Genomic DNA, 16976 nt, shown 5'->3' with positions numbered 1-16976 from the left:
GGGCTACCAATTGGCCAACTGTTAAACGACTGAGCTCTCGCGTGAGTTGTCTCGCAATTTACGGCAATGGACACCGGATTTCCCAAAACGCGGCGACGAGGGTGGGCGCTTCTGGGGCTGTTCAGAATGCCCGGACTCGTACACTTCCTTGTGGGCTTCCTGCGCGGCTTCGGTTATCTGCACAACAAACCGGTCATACCGTCTGCGGTGCCTTCCCGCCGGCGAGTCCTTGAGAAGTTCTGTCGCAACCGCAGCCGAGTAGTTAGCATTGAGTTCGGCTAGTGAGTAGTTCAGAGCGACGATGGATGGCAGGGGGGGAACGGTGGTAAGGCAGGGAGGTGTGCGGCCGCGCAGGGAACGACATGAAAAGCATGCTTTATATATCCCTTTTAGACGGCGCTTCAGCGGCAGTTGGCATCCTGACTTTGCGTGTGAGTGAAAGGAGATTAAAGCTTTCAAATTTGCCTGTCAGCCTTGGTTGCGGCTACCGTGGCCCTCCATGTTTGCGTTAGACATTAGATAGATAGATAGATAGATAGATAGATAGATAGATAGATAGATAGATAGATAGATAGATAGATAGATAGATAGATAGATAGATAGATAGATAGATAGATAGATAGATAGATAGATAGATAGATAGATAGATAGATAGATAGATAGATAGATAGATAGATAGATAGATCCGAAACCACCGTATGATTCTGAGAGACGCCGTAGTGGAGGACTTCGGAAATTTCGACCACCTGGGGTTCTTTAAAGTGCTCCCAAATCTGAGAACACAGGGCCACATCATTTTCACCTCCATCGAAAATGCAGCCGCCGCAGCCGGGATTCGATCCCGCAACCTGCGGGTCAGCAGCCTTAGCCTAGACCACCTTAGCCATAGACCACCGCGGCGGGGCCATTAGAAAATCACTGGAAAACGCTCCGTGTTTGCGAGCGGCCACTTCACAGTACAAAAGTAATTAGGGGTAATTCAGGCACATCGGACGAATGCACTTTTATCGGATGTGCCCTCTTCTATATACTAAAAACCACAATACTGTTTTTGCATGTCTGAAGCCATGTATGGAAGAGGCAGAATGGCGTGTTCAGACAAACTTATTTCATTTTACAGCGGAGCTCTTAAGCTTTTCGTTATGCCGTTTCGCGTCAACGGACAATTACGATAATCATGAACCGGAGCACACTATCGTCGTCCTTCTCTTCGTGTTCTTCGCCCCCAAAACATGCGCGCCAATTTATCCGGCATGAGATGCAACTACTCTGATGGGTAAGAGAACGAGTGCACAGAGAGAGAGGGAGTGAAAGAGAAATTATTGGCGAAAAAAAAATTTTCCCAGCGCCATTTCTCAACCTCCTGCTAGAAGAACGGCAGAACTGACTCGCATTTTTCGTGTTACGCAACCTTATAGTTTACATGAAGGCCTTCGCGAAGGAGAGTATTCCGTCACCATGACACTTCGAGTTGACCCTATCTGACGCCCATGACAGTTTGGATCGGAGCAGCTTCGGGCTACAGACAGGTTGATTAAGTTTTCCCTCTTTCCTAATCCAATAGCACGTACCGACAGCACGCGGTTGCAGCACGCACGTATGTGGAAACCATCCGAGCGACGCATTCATGTAGCCGTGTGTATACGGAGTCAAGAACACACACCTCCACATTTGTTCAGCCTGCATTACACAGTGGAACCTCGGGAGGCTAATCGATCGCACGCCCCGCGTTGTGTACAACCAGCGTTATGCAAGCGGGGCCACCTGGCCGACGAAGGCGCGCGAGAAGGGCCCGCCAAGCTGGCTGCCGGCACTTTTGGGGCCGCTTGGTCCCACTGTTTTGTTTTGACTGCGTGACTCCAGATCGGTGTCAAGGGCGAATAGACCTCCCTTGCCGCCGCCGCTTAGCGGCCAATCAGCGCGGGTCACCCGGGGGGCGGCAAGCCGGCTTTCCCTTGCGGTGAAGGCAACCCCGTTTTGTGCCGCCGCAATGAAGCATTGCGCAAGCAACTTATACGCCGCGCTCAATGTGTCTCTTTTGGGAAGACCGATTGGTACCTGATCGCAAACCTGCTGCTTACGCAATGAGACCTAGCTTTCGAAGACGGAATCAAATAACAACAAAAAGAGCAGAGTGTGAATAGTTTTGAAGTGCACCGAGGGTTCGGATGGACCCACTGCTTACGCGTGGAGGCTGGATTTTCGGAAATGTGATAAGTCACAAGCTGGTGGAGTGTTTATGAAATAGACACTTTGGGGGGCTTCTTAGTATGCGATGGTGTACAAGACGTTGCAAAAGCGTACACATAGAGAACTCTCAAATTGCGGCTTCGCCTAATTTTTTTTTCCCTTCTGGGCCGTTCTGCCGCCTCCAATATAGGCACATGGTGTACAATGTGTCTTGAACTAAGTGCTTGCGAGGAATGCGGCAGAACTATGGCATCACCGGGCAGTATATTTACAGCTTTTGATAAAAGAGCTATATTTCTCGCTGTCTCAATCAGCTGGCTACCTCAAAATGTTTTATTTCCGCTTATTTGCAACACAGACCCACACTTTTCACTCCCCCCACCTATCGATTATGATGTACTGCGCGTGTTTCTCCTCTGTTTCCCCTCCTCACAGCGATGCATAAGTGTACTTACTGCTTCCCATACCTAGTGCACTTCAATCTAGCATTTTCCCAGAGTGATTTCCAATGTTAACCTCGTGTGCTTTCTGGCAGCGTTCGTACCGCATATTTGGTTCGTAACACCATCTCCATTTATTTCTAACTAGCATCCTCCCTGCGAACTCATTTCTCAGTGGTCGACGTGCGTACTTGTCCAATTCTGTGGCGTCCGTAGTGACACCTCCCTTCTCGGCCCTTGCCCTATCTGCTTCAAAGGGTTCGGTCTGCCTGTACTCCCAGAAATTCGCTTTGTCGGCTCGTTGCTGCCCAGTGTTCGTTTGCTAATTTTGGCCTCGCTCAGCGTTCCTCGCTGTACTTTCTATTGTCATGTGATCCTTTCTTTGAGGACTATATTCCCATGCAATTACTACTTCACGTATATCGTATGCCCTACATACCTATCTCTTTCTTCACCCATTCAGCTCCGCGCATTTCATCCTAACCAAAGCGTTCTTCCAAAGGTGCTCCGCCTGGTAATTTGACCTCAGCGCTTCTTTTTCGGCGTCCACAGTCCGCATGCCCTCGATCCCGACGTTCCCACCTGTGCCTCGCACACTCCTTTATTTCCATAGAATTTTGTAACACTTCCCCCGTGTTGTTTCTTTTAGCAATCCCTTACAAATGCTCGTCATATTGTTACGGAGATGACGCGTAGGAAGACGAAGGGCAGAAGAAGCTGACAGGCGCGCGATTGTGTCAATCAGCCATATTGACTCTTGCCTGCGTTTTCCCCAGTAAATACATCCTGTATACACGTCAACAACTTCGCAAAACAATATATACGTTTCTTCTTTTCCACTTCCTGTTGATTATTCCACATGTATTCTGCCTTTTTTGCAACACTAAGCATATCTTCCCATCATCGTCTTGCCTTTTTTTGTTTACTTTTTCTTCGCACTATTTGTCAGCGGTGCCTCCCCACCCCCCCTTATCCCATGTGTTTCGGTTTTTCTTCGTAAACGTTAATCCTTCGTTCTTGATTTATTTCAGCGTTCAACCACCTGTATACTTCATAACCCCCGAGTACAGTCTCGGACGAGAGATTGAAGGCCAGCAAACGTTTTTCGCCTTTCACATCAGGATTGGTATACTCCTTCCTTTCCAGCATTTGCCTGCTCACTACACCCTTAGCGGCGTTTTCCTAAGTATTTAGTTTCCTTTCAGCGTGTTTTTTTTTTTTTTTTGGAGTACTGCCTCAGCGCTGCTTCTTTCTATAGTTCACATACGCACCATTTCACCAGCATACTCCTTTCTTTCTTTTTTCCCTCAATCGTTTAGTTTTTCTACTTCACCCGACACAACGTTTATCGTGCCTGCCTCTATGCTTACTTATTGATCTATTTTTGTTAAATCTATAGGTACTCTTTTTTCCCATCGTTTGCCCTATATATGCTCTGCTTTTCCCCCCTCGTATTTCGTTTCTATAGCACGTCTTTATCTTCTCAACATTCATCCTGTCGATACTAATAACTCAAGCTCTCCCCTGTACAGGTGCTCCCTGGCGTTCGTCTTGTGTACTTCCTTCATCTTACAGATTCCCCCGCCCCGCCCCCCCCCTTTTTTTTGTTTACGCGTTACGTTACTTGTAGCTCTCGTCATGGGTATTTAATAATTTCTCGTGTATTCCTTTTCTTTTAGTCCATAAATGTTTATCGCTTTCTCACTATGTTGCATAGCTTTCTATCACCTGTTCGTTAATCTTTCTTTTGTGATGTTTATTTGCTGACTTAACGAATAGCAAGAAAGCAGCGGCATGCCGATTTCCGCATAGCTTGATGATCAGAGCCTGAATACTACTAAAAAACCAATGTGAGCACAGTATCAACCAGGGTGGAATAAAAGTCCTACAGAGGCATTGAAAATGCCGAAACCAAATAAAAATAGTTCTGGTCAATTCCTTCCAGTTATACTTGCGCGTGGTTTTGACATTTGCAGCTCCTCTTAGCTGGCAGGCCCGGTGTGCGGCTAAACAAAAAAAGAAGAAAAAAAGAAAAAAAGAATAACTATATATAACACATGTTCTTTAAATTGGGTCACGTAGCTTCCCAAAGGCGTCGGAGTGATGAACGTTCGAAAATATAGGTGCAATAGACGACAACGTCGGTTGCATTGAAACTATAAGACACCTGGCTAACTCCCTAAAATTTCAGGCATATACAATGCAATGATCGGCTACGTTTCACCCAATGCCTAAACGGGCTTTCGAGTACCGAGTGGCTAAAGTGACACTGACAATAAGCATAGTATAGGCGCATATTATACTCAACATATATGATTATTGATAGGCACCAGGTATCGCTAGAGGTCAGAGAACTGCGAAGTACATGGACGTCACTACGCACTTCAGAAAGAGTTTAGTGGTGCCCTCCTTCCCCAACACCACAGGTGCCGTGAAAATGTGCGGTAATGCGTCTATTGGAGGGCGGAACTGGGCGACCAGCTCTCAAGACGTCCGCCAATGGTTGAAACTCACAACAGTTAAACATCAACAAAAGGAGAAACAATAAAAAAGGCAATCGCAAACAAAAAAAGAACAGCGAAGTTCAGAAGCTTGTAGTTGTAATGGTGGCTAGGGATAGCAGAGCCCAATCTTCCCGACGCGCCATTATCCAGCGGATTTGGGCCCCAGCGCTGTTATTAAGAGCACTGAGAAGCATGGCTCGGTGCGCTGCGCTCGTTGGAGGCTTCTAAGATGGCGCAGCTCTGTAGGAGGAAATGTCCTGATTTCTCGGGTGCGTAAGACAGCTCGCCTCCGGCGTTTACGCAGAAACTAGTCGGGGAATCGCTTTGCGCGAGTGTTCCACAATGACATGCAGCCTATCTTGGGCCAGAAAAGGGTGCGGAGGCATAATTGCGCTATCATCGCTCGGGAAATGTAATGAAGTAGGCTTGAAGCTAATTAAAAAGGAAGGTTACATATCTCGTCTCTGAGACAAAGAACAGTCACGGCGGGCAGTGAGCGCAAGCTGAGCCACTAGACTTGCAGACAACACACTGGAAAGTCAACGAAAGCCAGCAAGCCAAGGTGCAAACAGCAGCGGCGAGAAGGAAAGAGTGGCTGAAAGTAGCTAGAAAGAAGAACGCAAGTGGACGCAGCATGGGGCAGAAGACGGTGGGAAGCATGAAGCCGCGGTTGGGTGAGTGCGACGGCGAGAGCAAATGAGTTCGGGGACCTCTTGCGTCACGGCGACGAGTGCGCGCCGCGAACCCCCAAGGTTGCCAGCCCGCGTGAAAGCGAAAACCGTCGCCGAACGGGCAGCGAAAGAAGCAAACAGGTCCAAGAGCAAAGGGGAAAAGGCAAAAATGAAAAAGCGAAACGAGTAGCGCTACGCTCCAGAGAGCAGGAACTGCTACAGTCCGCGATGTATGAAGCGAGGAGGAAGCGTGCGGAAGGGTGGATGCACGGCGGAGAAATGCGCGAGGCACGTTGCGCGGCTGATGGCGGCGGCCGCGGGTACGTTGCCCCTCAGCGGAAGGAGTCGCGCAAACACGAGAGGGGCTACCCTCTGTCGGACGTAAAGAAAACGCCGAAGCACCGCGAGCACGAATTCGAGTCGTGATTTATTCTGGCCGTTGTGCCCGCGAGAAGCAAGGGCCGGTCGGGCAGCGCGACTCGCCGATCATTACGCGGGCCCTCCCGAGGGACGCTCATTCGGCTTTATCCCTGACGCTGATGGCAGACGTCCTGATGATGCCGCCGCGCATAGCGCACCTTCGCCGAGGAGGTGGAGGATGAGAGACTTGGTAGTTCATTGGCAAGAGTCCGTGACGGAGAAGGGCTGCGATACGCGGTGTTCGGCGGCGACATTTTCGGCTGGGGACTCCTTTTTACCCAAGGTCGGGCCACAGCGGCAACACCCGCAGTCGCCTCAAGAACGCAGGAAAGATTCGCGTCATGGAGTGCCCCAGGGCACAGTCGATTGAAGGTCGAACCAAGCATGCCTCTTCGGCTCATCTGTGATATATATATTGTAGAGGAATGCGACAAAGAGACAACACCTGTTCAGTAGGCCGGCTGTTCCTTTTATGCCTCGTCTTTATTTTCTACATGCAAGACGAGCGCGCACCCGGGAGCTGCAAAATTGCATAAGAAGCCGCCTAAAAAGCCGCCTTAGTGGTCTATAGAATCTAAAAGTACAAATTTTCGGGCCAGTACGTCAGACGCATATTTGTCTGAGTCCATGTTCGTAATCCCTCAAATGTCTCTGGAGGGCGGCACTGGCTGCCTCGCAGAGGCCGTTTACGACCACAATGCGCCTTGCTTTGAAATTTGGGTGGTGATGGCTCGGGTGGACGCCATTGACTATTTCGTGCCGGTCGTCGCATGACTACCAGGAGAGCAGGCAAATTCCTGCCCAACAAAGTACGCCTGCGAATTCAAACAGGCTGCTATACATGACTTTCAGGGTTTGACGCAGGAATCTCTGCGCTGTTATCATGGCACTCTCCCGTTCCACAGCCGCGAGGAAGCAATATGCTCCCTGGTGGTTCTGTACCGTTGTGTGCAGACGGGTAAAGGCCACCATGGCTGCGCACCGCGCTGCAGATGCCAGGGTTGTACGAAGGCGTCATCTCGCTGCTTCGTACGAGCTGGTCGCCGTCTGGTCGGATTCCCCGTTGACGCACGCAGCCTCTGGGTGAACCACACAGCACTCAGATGGTAAGCATGAAGCCATAACGAACTGCCCGACATCGCTAGTAGATCCACATGCCGAGAGGCCGGAAGAACTATTGCTGGCTTCATGTGCTTGCGGCGCATCAGCCAAGGTACAGTGAGAACGCGCATACTCGGCCAATGACTGCCGTGGCTTCCACGGGTGTGGCTCCAGTTGGCCCGCGAGTGAATTTATAGTTGTAGTATAGGCTCTCCCAATTCTGGTGGCGTGTTCGGCACGAGGGAAGCTGGCATCTGCATGTGCATCTGTAGCAAATGTGAAACAGGGGGCCTATCTGTAACTGAGTCAGATGAGGAGCACCAACACAGGCCGCTTTGTGGTGTTCTATCTCCGAAGGAGGGCAGGTTTGTGGGCACCAGAGCTGCACTGCCGTGGTGGCGTGTCGCAGAGCGCCCATCCGCGCTAGAACCTGGGTGGCAGGAACTGGGTCAGAGGCATCGAAAAGTGGCCGAAATACATAGGTGAACCAGGCGCATCATTCAGTCCAGGATCTTAGTCTGATGCCTTCGTAGGAGTGCCAGGATTTTGCAGCATCGCGAATGGGATCGATGGCCACCCACAACTTCTGCTGATCAGTCCAGGCTTCGTGAGCACCAACCGCGTTGATAGTGGCCACCCAATTTCCGGCGTGGTCCTGAAATCCGCGGAACTGTGGTATTTCGCAGGCAAGCAGCGATGAGAAGATGCCAGGTGAAAATCCAGAGTGTGCCGACGCCAAGCAGCGCAGTTGTACTGAGGGCTCTGTGAGAGAACGCCGGAGCTCGCGGCGGTTCTCGGGTGAGCTGGCCTCAAAGTTGTGTGCTGTGGCTACACCCAGCATGGCATGGATGGCTTACGATTTGAGCATGGCTGCGGGTGAGAGCTGGAAGCTCGACGCTATCAAGGCGCCGGTCGTAACGCGGAGTTGCGTGGTGGTGTGCTGCAGCTCCGCGGCGCTGTCGGATGATGCGGTTGAAGAGACAGGGTCGGAACCGTCAACGGCATTTTTAGGCGAGCAGAATTACGCATGTGTTGTCTCGTGCAAATGTATCGCGGCGTCCACGAAGTTATGTTGAGCCATCGAGGATGGCGTGGACGCCGTCCACGGAGGGTGCTTGAAGCGCCGAGATGTTAACAGGTGACGAGAAGGCATGCACGCCTTCCATAAGCAAGATGAGCCCGTGAGCATTGCTGGCGCGAAGTAATGCGTCACCGGACATGTTTCCTAGAACTGCAGTGGAGGCATGGACGCCGTGCGTTGGCGGTGAGATCGACACTTGCCGCAAAGGTAGCCTGGCGGGGTTCATCTGCGAGGAAAACGGCACCGCGTTTCTCAAGAAGTCGTGTCGGAGCTGTGGCTCACCAAAGCCTTTTGACGACTGCACGCGCCATTGTAGAGAAATGAGACAATGAGACAACGCCTGTTCAGTAGGCTGTATATATATATATATATATATATATATATATATATATATATATATATATATATATATATATATATATATATATATATATATATATATATATATATATATATATATATATATATATATATTATTCGGGGCTAGCGTGTCAGGCAGAAACAGCCGAACTGTGGTTTTGTTGCTTCATGCAGATCCTTTTTGTAGATGCATTTTTGCAGATCACAGCATTGCCAGTACGCATTGGAATGTTTCAGAAAGTGCACAAAATAGAAGTAGCCAGTATATTAGACGTGCGACGTAGTGCGCACACGTAGCTTTAACTTGGAGCTTCATTTTTTTCCTCTCCTTCTTTCTCGTAAGTGTCGTGAACAGTTTTCGTGGCTATTAGAACAGAGGGTACTTTTTCAACAGATCATAGATTTTTTTTATATTGTTCAAAGAGATAATTCTAAGAGCATGTGCCGGAGCAGGGTGGGCGTTTCTTTACCTCCCAACGGCTTGAATCTCGCTACTGTCGAGGCGTATGTCATGTTCTTGTCTAAGACTTAATTTCGTCTCAGACCCCACTGCGAAATGCACGCACCCAGGTGCCTCTTCCCGACGCGTTGCGCCTGAGCTTCGCAGGACCCGCCGCCGAGCAAACAAGGCCCACGCCCAGCAGGTCCAGGACAAAGGCGGCCAGCAGCGGCGCTTCTCTTTCCTGCCGGACAGGCCAGGACTTCCTGCTACGCAACAGGTTCAGCCGAAGGTCCTTGAACCGTCCTCCTCCCTCCGCCACGGGTGGAGCAGCACGATGTTCGCTCCAGGGGCTCCGGCGCGGAGCGCGTCCACCACGCTCCGGCGCGCCCGCCGCCAGTCGTAGTCGGCCAGGCCAGCGACAAAACCGAGACATGGGAAACCTGCTCGCACGAAACGATCGACGCCGACAAATGGCGTTTGCAGCGACTACGCCGAAATGGATGACTGGCCGGAGGCTGGCTGCTTCACACGCGGGGGCCTTTGGAAGAAAAGGGTAGGCCGCCCACTGAGCGAGTGCAGCGCTTACTAAACAATGCTTTCGTGTTACGCAGCAAGCACTGGCCGATACAGAGACGTCAGTATAGGCGGCGAAGGACGGAAGTAATGGCCGTGGGTTGTATAATGGTGAGCCATAATGTCAATGTACCCGCCAAAATGGAAGCGGGTGATGACCACAATTCGCGGTCACCCCTCCTGCTACTACGTACTTAGCAAGTACTCCTGCCTCGACATATATATATAACAGTGGTACAGGCTGTCGAACACTTGCGGTTAAGACGTTTCTGTGAAATGGTGGGAGCAGGAAAAATCAATAAAAAATAACAGCTTGAAAAATGTGAGCATTACCTGCATTCGCTGTACGAGTTTGTTTTTTAAGTCTTTTTTGCCGAAAAAGGACTTGGATATGCGCGCTTTCTGCTTCTTGTGAGTGTGAATAAGAACGGGCTTGATTACAGACACACAAAAAGCTTTTACTCGCGCTCATGTCGCTGGTCTAACATGAGTTACGCGAGCTCTGCCGCTGAAATCACACTGACCACGCGGCGATCGATTGTAACAACGCTCCCGCTTACATCGAGCAACTTATATTAAAAAAGAAAAATTGAAGAAAACTTTGTGAATTCCAAAGTGTCTTTGGCGAACGCCTGTGCTCATTGGGTCGGTCAGAATGGCACGCGATGCGGGGGTCTCCCTTCTTCTATGACTGGACACGCTGCAGGCACAGCGACATTACGCAAGCACAACTAGTAGCACAGCGCGGGCGCTGTTGAGTGTGCGAGCGCTGTTGAGGCGGCCACCTGGCACCCTGCCCGGGCACGGACGGACGGACGTGAGCATACATTAAATCTTAAAAAAAAGAACTGTATATATGCGTCGGCAAACGTTGGGCTATCAGGGGACCAACCCCTTGTTAAACAGCATATGAATTAGGTGCAATTTACGATGACACACGAATGAAACCACCCTATAGTAGTTAAGCTCCATGGCCCGTTTGTCTCGCTCGCTCGTTTGTCTCTCTCTGTTAGTCTGTTGTCATTTGCGCTGTTATTTTCGCGATCTGGAAAACTTGATACATTATTGCTGTTTTTTTAAGAGTAGTACCACCGTAGCTGCATCGTCATTGTTGTTTTGGGACGTTAAACCCCACAGATCAATCAATCAATGCATCGTCATTGTTAATGACATATCACTTGCTGTGCCTACAAACCGGCCCTAAACTGCCGGTGGTGTCGTTTGCGATGCCGTCATAATAGTAGGCTGGATATTTGTTTGATCGGTGCACACCTGTGTAGCGTGGCAGCGCTGATGTGCCTTGAGAGGTGTGCGAGTGCTGGTGTCGTCTTACAATGGTCAAGTGCTTATTTCGCGCCCCTAGCTGACGCCCATGGATGTGTATACAGTCATCACGCATGGTCACGCAGGCATCCACGCGGCTCTCAGGGCAACACTGGCACAGAAGCACGAAAGAGCAATGATCAGCAAAAGGATACAAGCCAGCATGTCCTGCACCGACTCAACGGCCTTGCCGTAGAATGCTTGGAACTCCTTGCGCAGGTCGAAGAAGTGGTAGAAGGTGTCCGGCAGCAGGATGCCGTGCCGCACTGCCTCCGGATGCAGCGCCTGGCGCAGCGTCAGCTGGCCGTCCGTCACGAAGTAGAACTGGCCGCCGGCCTCAGCCTCCAGCCGCGCCCGGGCCCACTGACTGAACTGCGGAGGACGAACGCAACGTGATTGTGACTGATTAGTTGACTGCCACACGGGGAAGTCCAGTGTCAATAAATGAAAATGACTTCAGTAAACTGATATGAGTTAGCTAAACTCCTGCGAACGCGTTTTCGCCATGTTTTCGTCGCGGAAAAGTACTGTCGCTAGAAAGGGGTCACGAAAGAATTATACATTTACTAACTAAAGCATTAAGAAATCGTAACAAGTAACAAGTATTGCATGATTTTGTTTTGTCCAAACAACTCAGTCGTTATGGAATGTTCGAATACCCCTGTTCCCAGCGACATTGTAAAGAGCGGTGCCGGCAATAGACTTTCCTAAAATTAACTAGAGGGGACTCTGGCGCTGCGATAATTGAGGGACCACAGAGGTCGCTGACCAGGGAGCTTTTCCTTCCGCTCTCCCTGTCAGCGGCCATGGGAATAATGGCTATCACGCCAATTTTCATAATCTTCTTCAAACGCACTTGCGGCTTGTTTACTGTTGTGTTTCGGTTTTGTTTCGAATGAAAGAACAAACCCTTTTGAACTTTGTGACCCGATTTGAATTGGTGAGCTTAAAATGTTGACGTGGTGAAGTGCAACAGCCGAACATTTGTCGAATTTTGTTTCGTCACAAAGCAGCTCCAAGCTCGCGAAGCCAAACGGAGCTAGAAGTACGAAGACAAATCCATGTACCACCCGTCATTCCCATGCTCGCTGAAGCGCCGTGCGTTGTATCTCCCATAGACATTTAGTTCGCTATAGTGTGTGCAGGCCACATGGCCATGTGTTCACTGTTTGTCGGAGATGAAAAGGGGAGCAGTTTTGAAAAGGTGCGCTCAGTGTTGAAGGAGATTAAGAGGGGAGCACACGAAAGACATGCACGTCACGTTCGCACTTTTGGCAGACACCAGCTGCACATAAGAGAACGGTCGACAACAGGAGGTGGAAGTGTACAGGAGAGTGGAAGTGTACATCTTCTAGCCCCGTTGCGTGTAATAAACAAGTATGAAAGAAAACAGCACTCACAGACAAGCGCAATCTAACAACTGGAATTAAAAATAAGATCGAAAAGAAGCATATTGGTGAGGCATTAAATGCTAAATTACTGCAGGTCCATGAAGCTGATGAAGCGAAGTTGGGTTAGGTCCATAATGTCTACGTTGAAGTCGCTTGCTAGCATAAGAGACAGATGGACGGACGGAAGGAAGGACCGACCGATGCACGTACGAATGGACGGACGGATGGACGGATGGAAGGAAGGAAGGAAGGAAGGAAGGAAGGAAGGAAGGAAGGAAGGAAGGAAGGAAGGAAGGAAGAAAGGAAGCAAGGAAGGAAGGAAGGAGGGAAGGAAGGAAGGAAGGAAGGAAGGAGGGAAGGAAGGAAGGAAGGAAGGAAGGAAGGAAGGAAGGAAGGAAGGAAGGAAGGAAGGAAGGAAGGAAGGAAGGAAGGAAGGAAGGAAGGAAGGAAGGAAGAAAGAAAAGACGAAGACAGATGCACGGACAGATGCTCGTATGAACGGACGGAAGAATGACCAGGCAGATGCATAGATGGATGAACACAATGAACGACGGACAGACAGGTGCATGGACCGAATACAGTCTATTTTAAAGGAACACTAAAGAGCAAAACAATATTCCGCGTATAAGTGCAATTTCGCAATCCCGAAAACACTACTCTTACCGCGACATGACGCTTGGTAAGCGAGAAAATGTGCAGAAAGAAAATGAGGGGAGACGCCACCTTGAGATTCCCGCGCCAAACACCATGACGTCATCAATCTCGAAGGCTTCTACGGGGTCCCATACGAAATTCGTAACCGGTAAAATCGAAGTGCTTTGTCGTCTGTGGGAGCCATAGACCCAACATACGAAGTTTTAGAAAATTTCATTGAGCAAATGTCGCGAAAATACGAAAAATACATTTTGAATTTTTTTACGTCACGCGCGGAGACTTTGGCCCAAAATTTAAAAAAAAATGAAACTTCAGGCTTGATTTCCTCCGCTAGTAGTGAACTTATGGTAGTGAAACTCGTGGCAACAGAGTTTTCAAAGTGCAGTTTATTAATCTAAAACAATTCATTATTTCTCTTTAATGTCATTTTAAGCCTATATGTGCGCTATGAACGCTCTATGTACGGCAACAGCGGACATCGTGAGAGTTAGGAGCTTCGCCCCTGAACACACACACACACACACACACACACACACACACACACACACACACACACACACACACACACACACACACACACACTTGTTGAATTGCGCTTGACCGTGAGTGCTCTTTCTTTTCGTCCCTGTTTTTACGCGCACCGGGGCTAATACATGAACTCGTTTCAAGTAGGCCGCCTAGCAGTTTGGCTTTTAGGAAGGAGAGGATGCAGATGTAACGACTGAAAGAAAAATGAGGTATCTAGGAACTTTGAAAAAAATCGGTAGATTTTCTTTTTATCCGGTAGTCAGTACGTAGCAAAAAAAAAAAAATCAGGTGATCTATACTGAAAAATCAGGTGGCATGGCACTTTGGCCAAAACCTTGGCTCCCTTTTCCCTTCGACCTTGTATGTACTAGATTTTCTTGGATATTTAGATAACTACACATTAACATTCCATAATTGATGCTATCCTGGTGAATACATTCGTTACAACACTCAGTATGCATAACACTTTTTAATCCATGCTGTGACTTTCTTCTCATTCCCATCTTCGCTGCATCGTCATTGCCATCATATGCAAATGAGGTTACATTTTGCCATGAAGCAGCACACGACACCGATGTGTCGAATGTCATTAGGTAAAAATGCCACTTAATCTCCTCGAGGGACATGGGTACAAAGCGGTGACTGGGGCTCGTTGATTGATTTCGAAGTTTTGCTTATGACGCTGATTGGACAAAGAAGACGCTGATGCATGCACTCACCCCGTTGTCCCGTTAATCTCTGTCCGCCATTGCTTTCAATCAGCACATAATCACAACTTCCGAAATACGCCTGCTCTAATGAAGTCAACAGGACCTCCCCACCCTCCGACTTTCCCCAACTCCCTTGCCATACTCTATGAGCCCATGCATGCATAAACTGTGCATAAAACCTGTGTTATTTCAGATGCGAAGCAGCTTATGGTCGCGGCTTGTCCTTTGTACGTCGTCGTAGCCACGCTAGTACTCGGAGCGCCCACTAGATGGCTCTGCGGCAAAGCGCTCGCTCCACTCCGGTGCTTGCTCTGGTATGAGTGGAGGCTGCGGTGAGCATGCGCACCTACGCAGCGGTGAGTGTGATGGGCATGCGCATCATGCCACGAAATAAGCGAATATGCGGGGACGATCACCAGATTGCAGCCTTCTGCAAGTTTACTCCGATCACATTTATTTTGCGAGGAATCCTATCTTACTGTATACATGTGGCCGATTATCAAAAATGGTCCAAAATCGTAAATATTTTTCTTAACAATTATGCCATCGATCGACCACAGTCGGTAATAGTGTCAAAATTGGATAAGAATTTCTTTCACGAGTTATTCTATCTAGAGCGTAAAAATGTTTCGGTGATTTGGCCAATGACTGCCCTTATACATGAGCATTGAGCGTACTTTGAGAACGCTGATCTCTAAGAGAGCGGAACGCGAGGGAAAGAATAAAAGCAAAGCGAGAGTCGCATTGCGTCCGGAGGCCAAACGATCGCCCGGTGATAAAGTAGGCGGAATCCCTGCGCGTATGATCGCAGCGAACATCTCGCGTTGGAGCATGCTACCGGCACCGGGTAGAGATCATTGTGCAGCGCGTATAACCACTGCGCATAGCGCGCGCGGCAGAAGCCACGGGCGTTCAGTCAGTATACAAGTACCTAGAGGCGGCTATCACGCCTCGCCAGAGATACTGCGCGTGTGACTGTAAACCGCGCAGAGAATGACTGGGCATTGCGTAATGTGATAAGAACGAGGCTATAGAGGTCGCAAGACGTGGCGTTGCGTCTTTTTCTTGAAATCCGCCGCGGCGCTGCATTCCACGTCCGACGTTCCTTAACGTATAGTTAGTTGTATAACGGTATCCGTGGGACGACGTGGTCTGATACTAGTCGTAGATATGGATGCAGGATTTTCATAGCAAACCGCAGGTACTGACCTCGTGTTGTAGATACGGTGAAAGAACGCCGCGAAATGGCTGTACTGCCGGTGATTTCGTGACGATGAGTGTATATATAGCCGCAATTACGTTGAAGGAGAGAAACCGCTGTGATGAAATTTGTATGTAACGCATTTTCATCCACCAGACAGGTTCCCTGTCGTTGTCGCTTTTACTTTGTTCGGGCCCTTGGTTGCTTCTCTTTAACCAAAAAAAAAAAACGGAGCATACCGTGAACATCACGCAAATATTGCATACGTCCTTCAAGCTATACCCTTTGTATAGTGGCTAGAAAGACACTTCGGTTTACATAAGGTATCGAAATACGTATATGAAGGCTTTCACAATACGAACGTCACGGAAAATCTTGACTATACGTGTGTTTCGACGCTATAAACAGGTGGCAGTTAAACCTTTATAATGGTGGATTGCTAGCTAGTATACCTAGTACTTAGTCGGCACGTGCCTCGGGTATACGAACACACACACACTAAACATTAGCGAGGTTAGCAAGCGTCGTGTTCATCATAACCCTAAATATCTTAATGATATCGCGCTACTGCCTTTTTCGTTTCAATTTACGCGATACGTATTGAGCTGGTTAACAGTAATTGGTATGATCTTACACTCAAGAGCAGCTCACAGAAGCACAGTATCGTTACGCAACGCAACAGGTTTTCCACGTTGAACACTGCGGGAAGAGACGGGCCGCGCCGTTGTCGACCGTGCACACAGTGCGGATTTAAGAGGGTTGCGCAATCCGCTGCTCGCGCCTTACCTCGCATCTAAACTAAACGAGCCATCGCGGTGCGGGCACAAGGTCGGCTCTGCTTCGAATTCGCGGCGTGGTGCTCCTTATCGCATCACGAGAGATCCCCGTAGAAACCGTCACGTCATCCCCATCTGTCTCGAATCTCGAATGCATGAGTAATATATACGACGGCCACGTTGGACTACATATATGCCGAGCTTTCTTCTGTTTAACCATTCGATAAGATGGAGCCCTCATTTCCACACTCTCTCTTCTTTTTTTCCCTCCATCCCGGTCATGCGCAGTCTAACCAGGTCGCGAAGACGGAGCCTTTGTTATCATGTACCGCTCCATTATTCGCAGAATGGCTGAGCGCCGATTCTTTCACATGCGTGCTTGAAACTAAGCCGCGTGGACATCCATTAGCTCAGGACAGTTTTGACGAAGGCCTAAGGCGGTCTCTTTCATGTCATCGTTGTCCAGCGTTCTCACATTCATGCATAACACTAATGGCGTGTTTTTTTCTGCGCGTACCAAATGCACGAGTGATTGAGCGGCTGCCGTTGTCGACAGTATAGTAGTTTATATCGTCAGGAGGGTTGTCCCAACTCATTCACTTGAAAGCGCA

General features: G+C 49.1%; 1 protein-coding gene across 3 annotated transcripts in view; it reads right to left on the bottom strand.

Moving 5' to 3' along the window:
- fus (epithelial splicing regulatory protein fusilli) overlaps positions 1-16976 on the bottom strand; it is a 155238-nt gene that overhangs the window by 84022 nt on the left and 54240 nt on the right. For all 3 annotated transcript variants that reach the window (XM_037427693.2, XM_037427694.2, XM_037427692.2), the window contains exon 3: positions 11261-11477. In XM_037427693.2, the coding sequence (XP_037283590.1) occupies positions 11261-11477 (217 nt within the window). The remainder of the gene's footprint in view (positions 1-11260; positions 11478-16976) is intronic.

The sequence above is a fragment of the Rhipicephalus microplus genome, chromosome X (assembly GCF_043290135.1).
Source record: "Rhipicephalus microplus isolate Deutch F79 chromosome X, USDA_Rmic, whole genome shotgun sequence".
NCBI classification, from domain to species: Eukaryota; Metazoa; Arthropoda; class Arachnida; order Ixodida; family Ixodidae; genus Rhipicephalus; species Rhipicephalus microplus.
This window is presented reverse-complemented; position numbering and strand designations above follow the sequence as displayed.